At 37.6% G+C, this 21,925-nt stretch overlaps 1 protein-coding gene across 1 annotated transcript in view; it reads right to left on the reverse strand.

Annotated features, from left to right (window-relative positions):
- The window catches only part of LOC117403388 (ALK tyrosine kinase receptor-like), a 145,459-nt gene that overhangs the window by 27,359 nt on the left and 96,175 nt on the right, over positions 1 to 21,925 (reverse strand). The window contains exons 6-12 of the mRNA XM_034005501.3: positions 20,827 to 20,958; positions 16,820 to 16,969; positions 15,954 to 16,054; positions 11,503 to 11,672; positions 10,405 to 10,493; positions 4,157 to 4,312; positions 693 to 767 (exon numbers count right to left, since the gene is read on the reverse strand). Of these exons, the coding sequence (XP_033861392.3) occupies positions 693 to 767; positions 4,157 to 4,312; positions 10,405 to 10,493; positions 11,503 to 11,672; positions 15,954 to 16,054; positions 16,820 to 16,969; positions 20,827 to 20,958 (873 nt within the window). The remainder of the gene's footprint in view (positions 1 to 692; positions 768 to 4,156; positions 4,313 to 10,404; positions 10,494 to 11,502; positions 11,673 to 15,953; positions 16,055 to 16,819; positions 16,970 to 20,826; positions 20,959 to 21,925) is intronic.

A 21,925-nucleotide genomic window follows, 5' to 3' on the forward strand; every position in this document is an offset into this window, starting at 1 on the left:
GGGGTATCCCTCAATACACGCTACAGTTCTGTATGGTAAAATGCCATAGGAATCACATCATGTTACAATATGTTAAAGATAATTAGCCATGAAAATCTGATGGGTAAAATGCACTAGATATTACTGCAAAGAGCCCAGAAGCGGTGGGCCTCAGCTCTTCAGTGTCTCTAGCTCTGATATGAATACTTGGGAGATGGGAGATCATGACCTGTAGATTCCTCGAACCGCATACCTTTCTTAAACCACCCTGACGTGCGCTCGCTGGCATACAGACATGAAGAAGCACAGAATCTGTATACAGCAGAGACTGAGACTGAGATGGGTTGAGGTATATTATCAACTATTACAACCGCTTTGATGCTTATGATACAATATGTTATATCAACCCTTATAAAAGGTTCCCATTGTAAAAGCAAAGCTGTGTGTAATAAAATGCAGTGACAGCATAGGTAAGCCCAGTGATGTAAGCATATTAAAAAAATATGGTAAAACATGGTAAATGCATAACCATGGAAAAAGCATGGGTAAAGCAAATATTAAATGGGAAGATTCTCCAACTCTCTAAATACCATCCCTCCAGCCCCATACATACATACACCGATAAAAAACACAGTCAAGCACACACACGGAAGCATGTTACAGCAACAGTACACTGACACTGTTTCTGGACTAGTTAAGGTAAACACAAGTACCTGTTTCTGTTTCGTTATGATGAAAAGAGTGTGAGAACATGTCCACCAGAAGGTCTCGCTTTCCCAGGGTGAGATCTATGAACAATGAGAAACGCTCTGGTCAGCTGGGCTAGCTGACCAGCTTGTACTATAGCAATCCGGAATTAAACAGGCTTAGATCCAGGATCTGGAAAGGGTTTGATTACGTCTCTAGGTCTTGAATTATTCTGGGTTTTTTTAAATAATTTCTGTATCAACTTTATTAATCCCAATATATTTAAAATAGTCTTGGTTAAGATGATCTCAAAGTCTTCTTTTTCTTTTTGTTATTAAAGTGGAGGTTTATCGGTCCTGCAGATAATTGTTCTAATTGTGTGTTACTTTGTGATTTCATGTCCTCTAGGTTGACATCAGCAAACTAATTTCATTTGGGCCGGAATTCAAACCCAGAGATGCAGAGGTGAAAGGTGAAATAAATTAACAGAATGCCGTTCAGCCCAGCAAACCTGTTCATTTCCACCTCCCTGATTCTCAAATCTCTCTTTTTCAAGTTGCACATCTAACTCTCTCTTGTTTAATAGACTGTCAGAAGTGAGGAAAAGTCACTTTGCCTTTGCAAATTGCTGTAAGCACACTCTCTGTCACTTTTAGAAGCACAAGAACATTCAGAACCGGTATGTGATGTGTTGTCTTCCTCTTGCTTATGGTCTTAGTTAGTCTTGGCAGGTACACTGACAATAAAGCACACACTGTTGTTTTAAATTTTGAATAGTGGCATGTTATAACTCCACAATATTTTTATTGTGTTTACCCCTTCCCAGTACTATATATTAAAGTGTTTCAGAACTCCTGCAGTGTTTATAGAAAACACTGTTCTTTACCTTTGCTATTTCCTATCAGAGCAAAATTTTTTTTCATGGATCCAAAAATCTTTTATGAGAGTCATTTGACAATTCAATTGTCTTGCTTCTGGCGAAAAGAGTTGAGGAATTAATTCCCCAGTTGATTTATGACCCCATTATGTGTGAATAAAAAATATCAAAACAAGCAAGACTAAGTTAACAAAATATATTACTGTGATATAAAAAAAGAACAGACAACACATAATGCAGCAAAAGTAACGAGTTTCTTGTTAAAACTGCAGGGTGTTCGGTAACCCTTTAAAATGAATTTGGTTCAATGTGCATGAGGTTTCAAGCATTACTGTATATAAAGTACAAACAGTGTCAATTTCAAAGAATACTAACTCTAATATTGGCCTGCAGTTGTTGCATGTTGAAATTGATCTTGTCAGATCTCATACGCAAAGCAAAGCTGAACCTGGTCAATACTGGAGAATGCATTCAGACGTATATGATAATTGTGTGCAGAGCTTTTAGAAGTTTTTCAGCATAAATTCATTGGAAACATACAACCAGAATCTCTGGATTTTTGATTATATAGTAAGGGATTCTGGTGCCTAATAGGGGATAATCTTGCTTTTTGGGTAAGAACTCCACAGGCACATGACAGCCTCTCTGTTAAGCACTGAAGTTACGTCTGTCTTCGTTACTCCTGTCTCCTATGCTCTTTTAGCACAGAAGACAGGGATAGGTAACTAAATAGTTAAAGTTTTCCAATCGCAAATTATTTTTTAAAACATTAAATCTTTGTCAAATATAAATGCAATTTTTCTACTAGCTCCCAGACTAGTCGAGAGTAAGAACAGTACACGGCATATGCTGATGTCAATATTACTAACTCATCAGCCACGAGGAGGAGACCCATTACACAGGAATACACAGGGATGACGGCTGGTACAGTGATGATGACGCCTGATGTTTAAAGGTGGTAGTGAAGGTCAAAGGCAACTGCAATACAATTCTGTCTCTTTTCTCAGGGATTAAGACACTGTGCTGGAAAATTCCTAGGTACTGTGCTTGCACACAAAAAAAAGTGAATCACAATGAAGCATTAGCACTTTCACAACACATGTCTTATATTATACTTGCTCCACAGCAGGACTCGATAGCACTCTCTACAATATACAATAACAATGATATAGTTATGAGAATGGAACTCCACACGTAAACGGCACGTATTTAGCAAAGTGATTTTCATGTATTAAATAATGTATCGAATGTCTCCTGTAAGTACTCAGGGGTGTGCAGTTTCTATAAACAACTTGTTGTCCAATGGACAAAGTGCTAAAAAAAAACAAATCTACTTGTCCTTTTCAGTGACGGCCCATGGGTTTATGTATTGGTGGGGCACGAAAAACGGCTGCAAAGCCTTTAATGTGTCCTAACTATAAACACTAATCAATAGAAATGTAAATAAATAAATAAACAAATAAACAATGATAGGGCTGATCCTCAGAGCAAGCATTGTATGAGAAAATAATGAATAAATTACTATAGATTAGGTTTAATTCTAATTAATAAAGCTGTAATATATAAACAACAACGATGTCACAAACCACATAACACAATTATACAAATAAGAATATAGCTTAGAATAAAAACAGTAATGGAAATGAGTACCACTTTCAAAAACAAATCAATTACCTATAAATATAACTCCACTATTTTGATGCAAACATTATAATGTTGGTTTGTGTAGAACCAGGTTCGTGGTTGTTAGTCTGTTGCTAAGGAAGTGATGCATTCCATTTTCTAGTGCAGCTGACAAGTGAAAACATTGAGAACCGCAGAACAAAATGATTACTCGAGTGGCAATGCATTTAAGTCATTTTTGCGCCCTGGGTGGCTGCCCCGCTCGCCCACCCCTAGTTACGGCTGTGTGTGTATATATATATATATATATATATATGCTTTTGTGCAAAAAAACATTACAAGAATTTGTCATTTTAAGGAGCATATTTTTTAAACGAGTATGTGTATTTTTTTAACAGGATTTTTTGGGCTTGTTTTTCTTACATTGAAATATACAATTGCAATCATTACCTCACGAAAATGACAATTCTTCGGCTTTAGATGTATTATTATTATTATTATTATTATTATTATTATTATTATTATTATTATTATTATTATTATTATTACTTTTTTCAGCTCTCAGATTTTGAACGTGTTTAGTTAGCTATGTTCCATTCAAATACATAGCTGGTCTCCCAGGTAATATGACTGGCACTTAATCTAACCAATGAAAACGCGTATAAGTTGGAAACTGGTTCTTTATTGGCTGATCTCTTCAGACCAGGGAGGAGGGAGCATGGAGCATGACGGAGGGAGGAGGTAGTTTCAGAGGAGGGAGTTACAGAAGAGGGAGCACATAATTACTCCTTTTTTGCCTGATTTACGAAGATATCCTAATATGGGCACCGTATTGGAGGCTCTGTTGTTTGTATGACATGTCCGTTTTAAAGAATTATGTTTGTAGCTGAAGGCAGCAACAATTTCTCGTTTGTAGTTTACAATGTTTACAAAGTTTTTTAAGAATGGAAGTGCAACACAATCCAGCACTAGACCAAGTTCCTACTGTACCTTCATGTTGAAAATCTGGGAACTCTGTGACATCTAGCCCTTCTCCTTCTGAGTGCTCATTGGCTGGGGCAGCTGTTGTGCTGGTCTGATTGGTGGATTCCAAGTTCTTCATGCTGGTACTGAGCGGTGTGATCTTGGGTGGGAGGTCTCCATTGGCTTAAGAAAGAGAAAGGATGAGAAAGAGCTGGAGATTAATCTACAGTTTACTACAGAGCAATACCATGTTTATAGATTATTTAATTAGTCAATCAGGACAATCATACATATCGTGATACACATCATATTGCAATTAGTGTATTGTTTACACACCTGATTTGGGATGCTGACTTTGATGTCTTGAGTGAATGCCTTTTGAATCTGGAAAGTCTGTACTTGAACTATTACACCGCACAATTAAATAATGAGATATATACAAATATAACCTGACATAGTCTATCTAATATCTGTAAAATCAGTGAAATCCATGTTGTAGTTTCTCTTTGTATCATGATTACAAATCTCACAGAATACTCCAAATTAAGGGCACCATACTGTATACAACAGTACCCTAATTATACCAGCTTTTCAGTAACTAACTTTAAAACAAAGAAAGCTTCAAAACCAATTATACAAAATGTATTTCCATGAAAACGCACTGATAACCCTGAGGATCTCCAAAACAAATTTTCAGAGCAATTACTAGCATTCTCTTTGCATATTTAAATATAGTGGGTACTAGCTGAGGCTTCTGCTTACCGCTGAAATTAAAAGTTATTCCAGATAAAAGGAGCTTGAACTAATTGGAAATACAAGTTTCTGAAATCGTTTTGCACTATATGCATTGAGAACAGGACATAAAATAACATTATTTTCTCAGCTCTCCAGTGCTGACATTACCCTGCACCTTAATAATAATAATAATAAGCACTAGACTAAACACTCCATTCTCAGCTCTCCAGCACTGTCATTTTCCTGTACCTTAATAATGTGCACTAGTCTAAACTCACAGTTGCCACGGTTACAGAGGGGGCACAAATTACAGTTGCACACCTCAAGGTATCATTTCTGAAACTCACTTCGACATTAAGCTTTTAGAAGGATCATTTTGCTAGATTAGTTACTAGGGAACGAGAGGGAACACATACAATAAAAAATTAAACCTGCAAGACAATCAATATACGAAAAATGTAGATGGTATTTAAGTATCCCAATGAGCACTAAAACTGCCTAGTGCGTTCTCTAAGCTGGGGTAGGTTGCATAAGTTAAATACATGTTGGCAATCATAACGTTGTTCTTGGTGGTTATCTTACAACTTATCTGGAGAGCAAAGTTTACCATGCAGGATTTCTGAAGTTATCTCATGGTCGAGTTAATGCTTTCCAAGGGAGGCCTTTCATTTTTTTCAGCTGTTAAATGATGGATGGTTGATAAAGTGCACACTAGATTGGTATCTGTCAGCTTGAGCTGTGTAGAAGGGATGTGGAACCAGAGCTGACAGCTGTCAATGGGGAGTCGTTAAGGATCTCAGCCAAATCACCGATGCATCTCTCGCAACACAGCAGGGAGATAGATTAATGGGAATGAATTATGTCTAAAACATGAAGACTGACAGAGCTTTGCTAAAGATTAATGTTGCCCCTGCTTGGGGCAACCATTTCCTGTCTCTCCCCATCAGGTGAGCTATTGGAGTGATCAGCGTACGCAAAGGTATGTCTCCACCGAATAGACCTGGATTCTACTTTGAGAAACCACATTGCCTTTGATCAAGGAGGGGAGATCCTATGATCATGTGACTGTAGTGAATTAGGTATACAATTTATTTAAATATAAATTAGTCTCTAGGCGCCCTGTTTAAGAACGTCAAAATGTAATAAAATGAGACCATATTTAAGTTCGGGATCACGTAGAACTCAGATTCCCTTGACAATAACCGACATTCACACAACGTGTCAGAAATATAAAACAATAGTTTTTTTAAGAATAAAACGGGGTGCACAACAAATCTAATATTACAGAAAGGAAAGGCTAGTGGTTAGAGATATGCATGAATAGTATACAGTTCATTATAGTCTCATAGTCAAATGATTACAACGACCATAACATCATTAGCATACATGGTTAATATGCTGATATTAAATAGGTGTCTACTTTGCATTAGTATTTTCAATACCCGTTTCTCGTTGTAATCGATCATGTCAATATGCACAAGAATTAATTCAACTTCCCATTCAGAACAGAATCCAACATTCCACTACCTAATTTAGCAAATTAGTTTTACCGTGTTAATTTAGTTTAGACGTGATGTACCAAACTAAAAATATGTTATAAACCTCCGTTGATTATATATTCAAATTAACTCAGAAATGGGGCAATGATCAAATTCTCTGCATTTACAAGGCAACTCCTTTGAGTTGCACATTTCAACAAACAAAATACATTTCTTACACACTCTAAAACAGGAAGTAACATTCCATTCCTAGAACATTTTATCCACTTAACTTGAGAGCATTTGCTTCAGTTACTTTCTCGAGTCATGAAGTATTTAATATTAGATATGTTGAATACATATCGATTTCCATATAAAGAAGTCAATCTGTGTTGATGAACACTGCAGCTCTTTGGATCTGAAGTCCCAATGAAAGAAACTGGTACTTTGCCTGAAGTACGCATTGTTGCGTAGCCTCACAATAAACAAATCATTCTTTTCAAATGGAGATCAGTTTGTTGATCTCCAAGTCTTGCAGCATTATAGTTGTTGTTGGCAGTTTTCCAAATGGAAATAGTTCCATTGATCAGTCGTAACTCAGTTCAGATAATGCGTTGCAATTGAAGTTATGTAGTTTGTAGATGTGTTCTTGTTGCAATTCTTCTGTATGGCTAGTACATGACCTTAGGTCCAGCTGCTGGCTATGCTTCCGTTTACTGTTTCAGTCTCTCGTAGGGCAAAGAGCTACGGCTCTCTTCAAAGCTGATTTTAGCCATTCTTCAGAACATTGGTTCTTCCTTGCCTTCCGTGAATGTATTTACGAGGGGTACTGTTCTTTGTCCGAGGTGTCAAAGCATACTCAAAACTGTCTGGCTTGCCTTCTGCAAGACACTGCTGGCGCCTAAATGATTCATTCAATGATAGGAAAAGATAAAACACTTGTCCAGCGGTTAGTTTACGACTCTTTCTAAAAGCATTCTTTGTCAGTGGGGGAGTTTGTGGCCTTGGATGGGCACTGCCTTCACAAGGACCGTTTTGCAGTTTCAGGGTTGCGTAGCTGTAGTTCCTGCAGAGTCGACACTCTCCTCCAGAGTATACGCAGCTCCCCTCTGTGTAGCATGGCGGTGCAGTCACCCCGAGCGATCCCTACCGGATATTTTTATGCTGATGGACACTCAGTCGAGAACCGCCCACTTGCTGATTGAGGACCAGCACAACCAATCACTCGATGCCCTTCCCCTCAACCAAGCCTAGCAGGCAGCAAGTCTCAATTGAGCGCCTGTCTGTAAACAATAATTTAATCACACACAACAACTCCAAAAGGCACACAAAACAAACCCGTTTCCCCATATTAATTACCAACACTATTTTCCCCCATGTCAATCAAAAGATTTTTGTTTAAGTAAGCTTAAAACTTAAATGCGGTAGAAAAAAATAGGGGTTTAGTGTTTGTTGTCTGGTTTAATGTATACTGACCTAAAGTTATACTATGTTTAAAAAAACTCTGTTTTAGAAAACAAAAAAATTGTTTTAGGAAACAAAAAAGAATTGGCAAAAAAGCCATATTTTGCTAAAACTGTTGTTTTTAAAATCCAAACTACCACTGACGAATCCAGACTCATGTACAAACTTATAAAATTGTTCTGCACATGACATTTAATGTAATAATGCACTGTACAAGAAATGAACACACAAACAACCCTCTAGAGCTGTAATAATCGTATTTATTTTTTTACATTCCCATAGCCTTCTACAACCACTGGCAGCACACGGTTCAGATGATGAATGAAGCTGTTGCACGGTCATCTTTGTTTTCCAGAATTCCTGAATTGAGTTAATCAGCTCTAGACGTGTTTGATTAATTTAATACATCAGGATTTGCATGCAGTATAGATTTTTGAGAGTTAGTTAGGTTGAAAACGTTTTGCTTTTTTAAAGAATAAATTCATAAAAGCAAAAATGGGTCGATCAGACCACAGCAGCATGATTCTGGGAATGGGCACAATCAATATTGCCAGACGAAAGGAGGTTGAGTACGGAACTGAGTTGTTGTCAATGAATTTTTAAGAAGTGGTCTGTGGATTTTGTTATAGTGAGTGAACAGATCATTTATTACACCGGTAAAAAAAAAAGTGTTCGTTTGCGCTGCTGGGGTATTTTGCATGTGTTTATGAAACAGCAGCTACTATACCAGTCTTTTACGTTAGCAGGGTTATTCAAAATACAATTGACCTCTTAGTATTACTGTATGTTTGCACATTTTAACTACATTGATGATTTCTTTTAGACAAACAACTGGGATTTTACTGTGCTAAGTATAGGTGGTTAAAGGGTTTATGATGTGATGTGTTCTGTGTGAAATATTTGTGCTATTTTTTTAAACATATTAGTGAAACAGCCCTTTTTTATCTGAAAATAACAAAAATTACTTATTCTGTAACACGCATTATCATGCTAAACTCTTAGCCTTTCAAGATACATTTCTTTCTGTAATATTAAGCAAATTAGGTTGAGTTTACTGTTTTTGAACTGGAGCGTATGTGCGAGTATGCAATAGTTTTAAAACTGATTTTGACTCAGTTGCATTACTTGGACTGTTTTTCTTTGTAGCTGCTGTATTTTAAGGCCTAGAAGCAAGATCTTTATATCAAATATCAAATTAAATGCCACAAAATTGCCTTTCATATGATTAAGGTATCTCAGAAAAAACTATCAGGGAGTTTTATTGTTGAGAAAAAGTGAAAAACACTTAGTATCAGTAAAATTGTAAATAAATGGTTCAGTGCATTCTTTTGTTTCGTGGTATACATAACTGTACATCCAACCCAATTGAGTATAGGTAAAAGAGTCTCTGTATGGTCAATAACAAAATCTGCTTATAAATAGGCAAAGAATTCACTGAAATGGAGAGACAAAACACAAGGCAGAAACCATGGATCTTTAATGGTGAACATCAGTGGGGCAAGTATGACCACATTATTGTGCATCTAAATTTTGTATTTTTAATTGAAATGTTCTTTTCTTTTTACTTGTAGATTGCTAATCTCCTGTAAAATGAATCTGATTAAATCAAACTGTCTCAAACTGTCAGAACTAATGACTCGAATTGACTCAAGCCAGATAGGTGACTCGACTCGAGCAAACTCTGTGACTTGACTCGACTTGAGCTTGGCATGTCAAAGACTCGAGTCGAGTCTTAACCCCCTGTGACTCGACTCGAATTTGTGCGACTAGATTACAACACTGCTTTACACACTACAGTATGTGGAATCTGCAGTCTTCTTAACTCATGTTTCAGAAATGATTGCAGTAGAACGTACTGAGCATTAAGGAGGTGAGAGTACAGTACATCTGCTTTCATTCTTAAAATGTCCCCCTTTTGTTTCTGTGAGAATGAGTCATCCTAAAGTGTTTAGTTTCCAATCTGTCCCAGTGCAAGCCACTCAGGATGAGTTAATTACCCTTTCGATAGGAACTGAAACCACCATCTGTCTGAGAGCCCAGGGCCCCATTTCAGAGCTCATGCTTGACAATTAAAAATCAGTGGCTCTTTTGCAGATGCTATTCTGATCACTTGAATGTTGAATATGTATCGCTAAACCTGCCTGGGAGTGTGACCACATGCGGGGGCCAGATCACTGCTATAACTTCTATGCAATCTTAGCAATGTGTTGGACCAAGATAAGATACAAATGAGTTTCCCATTCTGATGCACTGAGTTTGTTTCCCTAACTCAAACAGTGGTACACATTATTGGCATGCGACTGAGCCTGATTTAAAATGTAAACACTGATAACTAAAATATAATAGGATACTCGTTCAGTTCCTAGAAGCTGATTTACCTTCAAACTTTGTCAAGTCGGGTCTTAGAGGATCCCAATGATTCAGCATCAACAACATGGCTAGCTAACACATTCCATACCCTCACTCTCTGTATAAAGAAGTGACTCCCACACACTGGCTGGTTAATACAGGTGGTTGGTTTTACTGCAGTACTGTTTTTTAGGCCAGAGTGTCTAATAACTGTGGTTGGGTGCATGAAGGTTGGTTTGCAGTACTTACATGCCAGGAAGCAGTCTAAGCTGAGTGAGAGGTTATCAATAGCAATAAAGGACCCAGGTTCTCCACTTCCCGTGAACTGCAGCCAAAACCTGTGAATAGCAACAAGATTGAGTTTGAAGAATCATATCTACACTATGAAATATCCATACCAATCTTAACTAATGTATTTTTGTTGTTGGTTAGATTTGCTTTGTATCATGTTCTATTCCAGTCATCACATCCTGGCAATCTTTTAAAAGAGTGTAACCAATAACCTGACCCTATGACCCTCCCATGGCTGTAAGAAATACATCAGTAAGAAATAGAACAAATGTCATATTTCTTACTTCCACTAGGGACAGAGTGTTACAGGGGGACAGGTTAGTCAAACACTCTGGTATTCCAGATGTACCTGAGAGGTAGGCATGATTCTGAAAGCTCTTTAAACACTCTTGACAAACAACATCCTGTAAATCTCTGGTACAAAATGAGAAAGACCTGTTAGGATACCTCTGAAGAAAAGTAAACAGACGGTTTAAGTTTTGTAAAATTCACTTTTCCAAATAAAAAGGAGTAAATTAAAGCCGCCAGGGGGGAAACTCTTTGAGAACAGAACATATGCTGTATATTTTTTTTTAAAAAGAGAACAGTGGGGATTGCAAATGAGTCAATAATGTATACTCTGCCGTTATACAATTTACAGCTAAACTGACCTACCAGCCTCTGCAATAATCAGCAGCTGCAGGATAACCCTGACTCAGCTCAATGCCTTTCCCATCAACCCTAATTTGAGATGTAATTTATTTTTGAAATTGGTGCTTGACTGCAGGGCTCACGTAGGTCATAGGGACAGAATACTGTGGACTGTTCACTGATGGCTACCATATTCATCTATATGCAACACTGTGTACTGCATAATCAGGTATTGAAACAGTATTGGGGCTTACAGCAACCTGTTTCATAATAATCCAGTCTGCATTCTCTTCATAAGGCAAAACACACATAGCACAGTCTATTAACAATGATATTTACAAAAATATGTGTGTTATACATGGTGAGGACTATGTTATGGGTACTGCATGGTTTTGCTAGCTCATAATAGGCTAGAGCTCCCCCTACCTGTCAGAGACACCATGTACAGGAATGGCCAGTTTGCTCCAGCCCTCTGCCCCACTGCTGTTCTCAAACCCCCAAAGTCTGCGACTCTCCTCTTCCCTGGTGCTGTTCTCCACCAGCCAAAGAGACAGTGCCCCCTGTAGGGAGCCTTCAGCACACACAGAGAACCAAACCTGCAGGCACAGCATCACAACATTAACAACAAACCCACATTCCTTTAAAGAAGTCTGCCCTCTCCACAGAACCCCGCATTGAAATTTAAGCGTGTTGCGCTGCATTACTTTGATGTGTGTCAGTGCATGTTTTGCATGTTAGAGGGCATTATCCAACTGATCAAGATCATTAAAATAGAGCTCATTTCTTCTTCAAAGGTTGGACCCATGACAAGCATTACCTTGTTTTCACAAAGGTCACAGGGACAAGGAAAGCACTTTAAAGCTAAATGTGTATTTGTTTTCGGTTCCCACTGTGAACTTTATATTTTTATATTCTAAAAGATAAAATTCAATACAAATTGTTCTACACATATGGGTGATAACCATCAACCATAATAAGGGCATGTTTTTGTATCTGCGTATTTTTTGTGTAATAGGGATTGGGCCAGAACCCAATGGTGTTATACAGGCATACTTCCTATTAATCATAGAACCTGCTTATAGACTGGAAAGTATAGGGGTGTTTATATAGTCCATGGGCTCAAAACACCACTGCAGTGTTTCTTGGGAGTTTAACAGTGGAGTTTATATTTTTTGTTTGGTTTGAAGAGCAGTGCAGTGTTTCTCAAATGCAGCCTCTAGGGTTGATCCAAGCAGACTCTTTCTATGGTGTTTGTAAAGGTAAATGCTATGCAACTGCTGTTATCCTGGTCTGTTTTTTTTCTTGTAATCAGGACAGTGAGGTTGGGAGTGAGTGGTAAGCTGCAAACTCACTAAATTATTCAAGTGAACCTCGGTTGGAAGCCAATTTGTAGCCGCAATGAAATAGTCATGGGTGAAAAGCCACAGTCAAATGAGGAACTAAGAGTAAAAGATATACAGCAACCCTGAAGAGTGCACTAGCTGGGTTGCGGGGTACTATGCTCTTTGGCTTCTTTCCCTGATAATGCTGTTTTAACACAATAACGTTATGGGTTTTTTGTATGAGGCTTAATCTTGACATTTTCTGTTGATTGATTAATCACACCTGTTTGCTAATAATATGAAGTTGTTTTGAAAGTCAATTACAAGTAATACAAAGTATTACCATAATGCATTTATGCCAAATGTTTCATAATGCCAGCTAATGTTTAATATACAGTACTGTGCAAAAGTTTTAGGCAGGTGTGAAAAAATGCTGTAAAGTAAGAATGCTTTCAAAAATAGACATGTTAAAAGTTTATATTTATCAATTAACAAAATGCAAAGTGAGTGAACAGAAGAAAAATCTACATCAAATCAATATTTGGTGTGACCACCCTTTGCCTTCAAAACAACATCAATTCTTCTAGGTACACTTGCACACAGTTTTTGAAGGAACTCGGCAGGTAGGTTGGCCCAAACATCTTGGAGAACTAACCACAGTTCTTCTGTGGATTTAGGCAGCCTCAGTTGCTTCTCTCTCCATGTAATCCCAGACAGACTCGATGATGTTGAGATCAGGGCCATGCCATCACTTCCAGGACTCCTTGTTCTTCTTTACGCTGAAGATAGTTCTTAATGACTTTCACTGTATGTTTGGGGTCGTTGTCATGCTGCAGAATAAATTTGGGGCCAATCAGATGCCTCCCTGATGGTATTGCATGATGGATAATTATCTGCCTGTACTTCTCAGCATTGAGGAGACCATTAATTCTGACCAAATCCCCAACTCCATTTGCAGAAATGCAGCCCCAAACTTGCAAGGAACTTCCACCATGCTTCACTGTTGCCTGCAGACACTCATTCGTGTACCGCTCTCCAGCCCTTTGGCGAACAGCGAACAAACTGCCTTCTGCTACAGCCAAGTATTTCAAATTTTGACTCATCAGTCCAGAGCACCTGCTGCCATTTTTCTGCACCCCAGTTCCTGGGTTTTCGTGCATAGTTGAGTCGCTTGGCCATGTTTCCACGTCGGAGGTATGGCTTTTTGGCCGCAAGTCTTCCATGAAGGCCACTTCTGACCAGACTTCTCCGGACAGTAGATGGGTGTACCAGGGTCCCACTGTTTTCTGCCAATTCTGAGCTGATGGCACTGCTGGACATCTTCCGATTGCGAAGGGAAGTAAGCATGATGTGTCTTTCATCTGCTGCAGTAAGTTTCCTTGGCCGACCACTGCGTCTACGGTCCTCAACGTTGCCCGTTTCTTTGTGCTTCTTCAAAAGAGCTTGGACAGCACATCTGGAAACCCCTGTCTGCCTTGAAATTTCTGCCTGGGAGAGACCTTGCTGATGCAGTAGAACTACCTTGTGTCTTGTTGCTGTGCTCAGTCTTGCCATGGTGTATGACTTTTGACAGTAAACTGTCTTCAGCAACCTCACCTTGTTAGCTGAATTTGGCTGTTCCTCACCCAGTTTTATTCCTCCTACACAGCTGTTTCAGTTAATGATTGTGTTTCAACCTACATATTGAATTGATGATCATTAGCACCTGTTTGGTATAATTGTTTAATCATACACCTGACTATATGCCTACAAAATCCCTGACTTTGTGCAAGTGTACCTAGAAGAATTGATGCTGTTTTGAAGGCAAAAGGTGGCCACACCAAATATTGATTTGATGTAGATTTCTCTTCTGTTCACTCACTTTGCATTTAGTTGATTGATAAATATAATCTATTAACATGTCTATTTTTGAAAGCATTCTTACTTTACAGCATTTTTTCACACCTGCCTAAAACTTTTGCACAGTACTGTACATATATTTACTTACATGTAATTTGACATTTTGAAAATGTTTGCTTACATGTAAATGGAAGTTAGCCAAAGGGAATAATTTAAAATATTAACTTAATTGCTGTTTTTGATATATAGTAAGCTTTCAAGTTTCAGACTAACAAATGTAACTTACTGAGTGCTTTTTTTTAGGTTAGCTGAAGAAAAAGTACAATATAGGTGCTAATTTTCTGATATGGATTAAAATAAATACATTGAATAAAAAGAAAAATCAACGTACTTGCGACTAAGATGATACGATAAACTTTTTTAATCGATCAATAATTTTTGCATCAATCAAAGCCCACAGGTGTGATTAATCAATTAATCATTACTCGATTAAAACCCCTAGTTTTTATTGATGTTTGTTTGAAACAAATACAGTGAAATCTCAGTATTAAGGCCAGTCAAGGCACCAACAAAAAGAGTCACACAATTTCTTGCAGCGAATTTATACCGTAGGGTTTCAACTATTTAAATAGGTTTTACTTTAGCAAATGTATTTAATTGGTTAACAATTTAGTTATTTAGTTAGAATATAAAACAGAGGTGACCTGACATTCTAAACTCCCCATGTCTGACTGCGCCCTTTCTTGGTTTTGTGAGATTACCGTGTTATATTTAGGTCACTAAAGGTTAGAGTGTTTTCTTTTGATGCCCTTTGGAACATATGGTAATAAGATACAACGTGTCAAACATGCCGTGCAATATACAGTGTACACACACACACACACACACATATATATATATATGTAATAATGTGAGGCTGCAAGTTCTCTACAAATTCAGGTTAGCTGGCCCCTAGAATCTACAAAAACCATCCTGAAATCGCTGGTGCCGTTCAGCACATTAAATTACTTTTCTTTATTTAATTTTTGCATGCAGTGCTCAAATGTGTGTCGGCCAAAGATTTAAACAAATAAAGGCTGGAGGCATTTTTTAAATGTGTCTAAGCTAAGACCCAGTCTAGATGTTGAGACCCAAGAGCGGAATTATTGGAATAAAACAATAACTGTTGATTCATATAAGAAGGGTCATTGAGTTTAAACAGGAAAACAAGACGTTCTTATTAATCAATTACAGAACCCATTTCATTTTTCATCCTTGTTAAACTGTGGACACAAACCACTATCCACATAGTTCAAAGGCGAACGTCTTACTATTCAGCTAGAAAGCAAGCTCTGCAGTTGAGAGGTAAGCATGTCTCTTTTATTATTATTATTTATTTCTTAGCTGACACCCTTATCCAGGGCGACTTACAATTGTTACAAGATATCACATCATTTACATACAATTACCCATTTGTACAGTTGGGTTTTTACTGGAGCAACCTAGGTAAAGTACCTTGCTCAAGGGTACGGCAGCAGTGTCCCCACCGGGGATTGAACCCACAACCTTCTGGTCAAGAGTCCAGAGCCCTAACCACTACTCCACACTGCTCTTATGCTGATGTCAACACTGTTAACTGATCAGCTGCTATGAGGAGATCCATTACAACACTATGCCATGTTATCCCTCAGTGAGAGCATGCCCTGAATGTTTCAGCCTCTTGTGGGCAGGTCTTACCTGACAGGGAGAGTTTTTTAGTGGGGGTGGGAACAAGGGGCTCCTCAACACGCTGGGCTCATCGCTCACAAACTCACTACTGTCCAGAACCAATGCTCTGCCTGCAATCAATAACAGAGGCTGAGTTTAATTCTTTCAGAAATGTTGCAAAGACACAAGCCTGCTAGAAACAACTCCATCATCTTCTGGTTAACATCTGGACCAGAAGCAATAATATAGGAGGATACCTCGTTATTTGTCCTACATTGGAATAGGTGCCTGTTGTTTTTGAGTGGAGTTTTTGGTTTGTAGTGTCAAAGGATATAGGAGGAGTTCTATACAGTGGCTGAATGAGGACATGGGGAAAAACATGTCAAGATCCTGAGATAATGTATCTTGTGATCGCGACCATAGCACATTTTTTCCCACTGTCCTTAACGATCACATTTCTAGACCCTATACTTTCAGTACTATGACTAAACATGAACTGCTGTGAAGTGAGAGGGCCCTACAGTCAGTTGCTACAATCAGTTGCTTTATGTAAACTGCATCATTGATATTTCATTTGTAAATGTCTATTAGTAAATGACTCTATTAACTGTACATTCTTACATTTGCTTAAAATCCTGTTCACTTTTATACCTTTCAATATAAAGTTTCCTCAAAATCGACTCTAGACTGTGGTCTAATTGACCATCCTCAAAATACTCTCATGATAAAACATTTGTCTAGTTAACTTATTTTTACGTTATATATTAACTTAGTTTAACTGGGCTTGCACTGCTGTTTAGTTTCACTACAGCTACAGTATACAGTAACTGCAATCTGACATCACTGATATAACATTTTGCCTGCAGTTACAAATCTAGAAGTTCTTCTGATGGTACCTGTGAATGGACAGCTGCCCTTTCTCTCTTGGCGGTCTTCTTGTTGTCCCTCTTGGACCCCCCAGGCCGTTCCATTAGAGGCTGATGTCAAAGTCTGCCACCCACAACCCCCCTCTTCAAAGGAGCAGTAGCTACCAAGGAGGAAGTCACCTAGAAAGAGAGAGAAAAGGAAATTAGTTCAAGTTCTGACTGGGAAAACAGAAAGACCCAGCGTTCATAAAATCCTGAACCTTCTAGCACCCCCCAGGATACAGTCTGCGTCCCCCAGTTTTAGAACCACTGGGAGAGAGTCAATGTGGTCTAGTGTTTAGAGCTGAAGAACCGAAAGGCAGTATGGTGTAGTGGATAGAGCTGAGGGACTTCGAGGGTGACAGTATGGTTTTATGCTTAGAGCTGGTACTACACTGCAGCTCCAAATTGCATTAAATCTTCTTAAGCAGAGAACAGATTAAATGCAACAGCCTCTGTAGACTCTATTCTTAATAAATAAGGCTGCATTCTAAGACTAAGATGTAGTTAAATATCAGAGGGCTCCGTGGGGACAGTCTTTGTCATTGTGACTCACAGCGTAATTAGGGAATAATGTTCTTTTTTCCACAGTGAAGACCTGGGCATATCTTTTAAACTGCTACTGCTAACAGAAGGTGAATGAACAATTGCATTTTGTCAGCAGAGGCTTATGACTCAGTAAGGTCAGTTGTTTCTTAGTTTTTAGTCAACTTGCACATCTTTTAACCCACCCTTTTCAGCCACGCCATGTTTTGGCCACGCACTTACTATTGCGTGAGGGACATGTTATATGCGTGCTAGCTTATATCACATTGTCATGACAATGGAGAGAGAATTGCATGTAAACCAAGCCATTCTGTCTTTTTTAGACAAAAATGTTTTTTAAACATCCACTATTTTATAGTGCTGGGACAAACACAGGATATTCATGTTCAGATATTCGCTCATTTTAAATATTCGTTCGTAGATTCGTTTGTCTTCAAAAAGTAACAAAAGCCATTATATTTCTCAGAATGCAGGCAGAGTGCCATTATTTTACAGCAAGACGTTGCAATATGTAACATGTTACAGTAGAAAAATATCCCAGGAGTAAATAATATGTTGTGTAGGCCTTACTTTACTCTAGTGAATTAACTACAAAACAAAGGATGCCAAATAACCGTTCAAGTTAAACGTTGTTTTGTTTATTCCCAAAATAAATAGTACATACAGTTGACACTGCATTATATTTATTTTTTTACTTTTTTCATTCCTTACCATTTCTTCACAGTAAACAGTGGCCATAGACAAGTTTTCTTAAAATAATACATGAGGTTTACTTGTGCCTTTTTGTAGCTGCACACAAAAACTGAAATTAAAACAAACATGGAAATGGTCTTGTAAAACGAAGTGCATCTTTGTCTAAAGAACTATAAGTTCGGAAATATACTGGGGATGGTCTCCTAGCAAACAAAATTGATTTGGTGGGGCATGATTCAAAACAGATTGAAAATCCCTGCTCTAGACAAACTCAAAGCAGCTGAAATCCATGTAATAACTCAATATTGGAACCAGAACAACTCAGCTCATGAAATAGTAAAAGGAAAAGGAAAAGAAAACCAAAAAAAAAAAACTTAATGACATTTGCAGCTACGAAGGAGAGAGGGCTTTGGTGCACACTGGTCATTAAATATTCTCATTAAAAAGAGTCAGAGCAAATACAAAAACCCACAGGGAATCTGTTGGATAACTAGCTAAAAAAGGTTATAGGATCTGTCAGCTTGAGAAACACAAAGACAGAAGATGTGAATGTGTAAAGAGTCAGCAGCTTCATAAGTCATTTGAATTTTCCTTTTTTTTTTTTACAATCCGTTATTATAATTTGGTATCCCCTGTGTTTCTCACTGTAAATACACCCAATATCAATCAAACTCTTTGTGTGTGATAATGGGGCACAGGTAGACATACAGTGCAAGTTTGAAATTTCTAGGAGACCTGCTGCCTGAAATGCACAGGGGAAACCAAATAATACAGCCATAGACTAAGATATTGTCAGCTGTCTAATTTGGTATCACCTGTCTTTCGCACTGTCAATACCAATCTTGTGTGTACTGTATATAAAAGAAACATATAAACAAATATCTGTAAACAACAAAGTTATATGCAATACATTATGCATTTTTAATATAATTTACACGACTCCAGACATTCATTTATTCCAGACATAACAGCACAAGCCACAGAGCAACAACATTTGTGAAAACTTTCATGATCATTTACTTTTAACATTCAAGTTTTGAAATCCAAAAAATATATAAAAAATAGGCTGCTTGGAAATCGGCACAATCGTTTATAAACAGGTGGGTCACATAGTTAATACATTAAGCATAAAAGACTGTTTTAGCTGTGCATGTCAAAGACGTTTTTAATGAAAACAAACTCTAACTGATTATACACATCACAAAGAAATCATGCCGTCCTATCGAAAAAGTTAGTAAATGATTGCAAAATGCTGCCGACAACTGCTGCGCATGCACATCACTCGTATTTTACCTCAGACACGAGCAAAAGAAAAATCAGACGTGTCTGTGGGACAGATTTCTGAGGGGGTACTGAATTGGTTAGAACACCGGCAAGGTTTCTGATGGGTCGCCAGACAATCTAAAAAAAATCTGACATTCAGTGCACACTGTTAAGATTTAGTTTCACTAGGCAACGTCTTATGCTTATATTCGAAATAAATATACTTTGCATACAAATCATTAGCAGTAATTATGTAAACAATGTATTGCTTTGTCACCAGTCTTCTGATTCAATTCTTTTAGCCTGTCTGCATACAACATGTCTTTTAAACCTGGGATAATTCTGGTCGCTCTTCTTTGCACTCTTTCTAGAGCAGCAATATCCTTTTTGTAACGAGTTGACCAGAACTGAACACAATATTCTAGGTGAGGTCTTACTAATGCATTGTAAAGTTTTAACATTACTTCCCTTGATTTAAATTCAACACTTTTCACAATATATCCGAGCATCTTGTTGGCCTTTTTTATAGCTTCCCCACATTGTCTAGATGAAGACATTTCTGAGTCAACATAAACTCCTAGGTCTTTTTCATAGATTCCTTCTTCAATTTCAGTATCTCCCATGTGATATTTATAAAGTCAGTGCATGAAGAGTGACTCCTATTTAGTGAACAGGAAGCTTCTTATCTGATAAGGTAATAATAGTTTACACAGGCAAAACTATCTGAGGAAAATGTTTTGCTTCCATAAAAGGAGCGTCACAATCTAAAGACCAACTCACACAACCAAGAAGTAAAAAAAACTGCTGGTAGCAAACCAGTGACCACAGACCCCACAATCAAGTGTCTTTCTTAACCGCTATGCATGAGAGCCTTGTCTATTCAGGTAACAATCAAGCAAATTAATTACATACATTTATCTCATGCTTAGTTTAAACTTTTAGTAGTCGTACCGTTGTTGCACACAACTAAGTGAACTGTTCTGTGAAGCAGACAGTATTGCAGCAAAACCGGTATGTATCATCAGTATGGGATGCCTGAAATCCTGAAGTTCTTGCTGTTTTTTTTTTTTTTTGCTACTGGTGTAGCATCTTGTCAACATTATTTTCATGTTTCTCAATGAGCCAGATTCTCAAAAGTTATTTACTCCAAAAGGAAAAACAAGAAAACAATTCTATAATTCTAAAATGAAAAAGAAACAACTTCAGGCTACTCACGAGCACCTGTAATAAACGTCTCGTTATTTATTTCTGATTTGCTAACTTTACTGTGAGCATTTATACAGTACTATCAGAAAAAATCACGCTAATGCCGTTATGGAGTAAATAGTTTTGAGGGTTTAGCCCAATGTCTTCCAGTTGAAACATTTCTCAATATTAAAAATACTTTTGTAGCAAGTATAACCTAAGCAACTTTAAAAGACGGTATTCACAGTTAACAATCATATATAAATACCTAATTAAATATAACCAACATTTGAAAGGGAGGTGTTACTCACGACACATCAGCCCCTCATCTTCTCCCACCGCGCAGTCTCTCTGAAAGTCGCATACGCGGCCCAGTCTGATTGCCGTCCCATTCATGCAGGTGTACTTCCCCTGTAGTGTTATCTGCAAGCCCGGAGGAGACCCTGAAACACACACACATGGCTGAAGTAAAAAAAAAACACACACACACAAAACAAAACAGGGAACAGCTTCAAATAAATCACTGTTTTATTTGGTAGTGTGACTGTCTACAACTAAAATAAAATACGTTCATACATGGTCAACGGCTAGTTAATACATAACAACCTATTTATTATAAAATGTGATTTAAGAGGTTGGGGTCTCACCCCCTGTCCTTTACCGGAAAATTATAAACAAGTCACTACATATTAACTGTTAACAACCCTTATAAACGTTTACCCAGGTAAATTTGCATAGTAAATTTGCAGTTTACCCACCTTTTACTCATGGTTATGTGTTGCATTTACCATAATTTACCATAGTGTGCCATGGTTTTTATTATGCTGTACCATACATCTCTCAGCTGTACAATGCTTTCACTATGTTTGATTGCTCTTTGCTATGATTTTACTATGACACTTTTTTAAGGATAACATGAAATACATTTGTTAACAGTAAGTTACTGTAGTAATTGACAGGCAATAAACGAAAAAAGTGACAATAAAAAAAAAAAATTAAAAGTGAGTAAATCAATACAAATTAAAACCAAGCACTACCAACGGAACAAAACAAAAAATTGACCCAGGTCACTAAACACTAAAATACATCCAGAAGTTCTAATAAAGTAGTGGTTTTCAAACTTTTTTTTTTCAAACTTTACCCTTTCTGTCTGAAGGTTTCAGACTCAAGTACCCTTCACTGGTGTTAAAGGCATAATGCCATTATACTAGCGCATTCTCACTTGCACATACATTGCATGATTTCTTACCTATGCTGTCCACTACACCATGTAGCTCTCTAGCTCTTATTTTTGATAAATTAAGGTATCTTAAGCCCAACAAAAATGAGAAAACATATTTTCATAAACATGTTTCTTCAACCTTAAAAAAATAAAATAATAATAGGGAAGCATTTTCAAGCTACAGATGA

The sequence above is a fragment of the Acipenser ruthenus genome, chromosome 5, assembly GCF_902713425.1.
Source record: "Acipenser ruthenus chromosome 5, fAciRut3.2 maternal haplotype, whole genome shotgun sequence".
NCBI lineage: Eukaryota > Metazoa > Chordata > Actinopteri > Acipenseriformes > Acipenseridae > Acipenser > Acipenser ruthenus.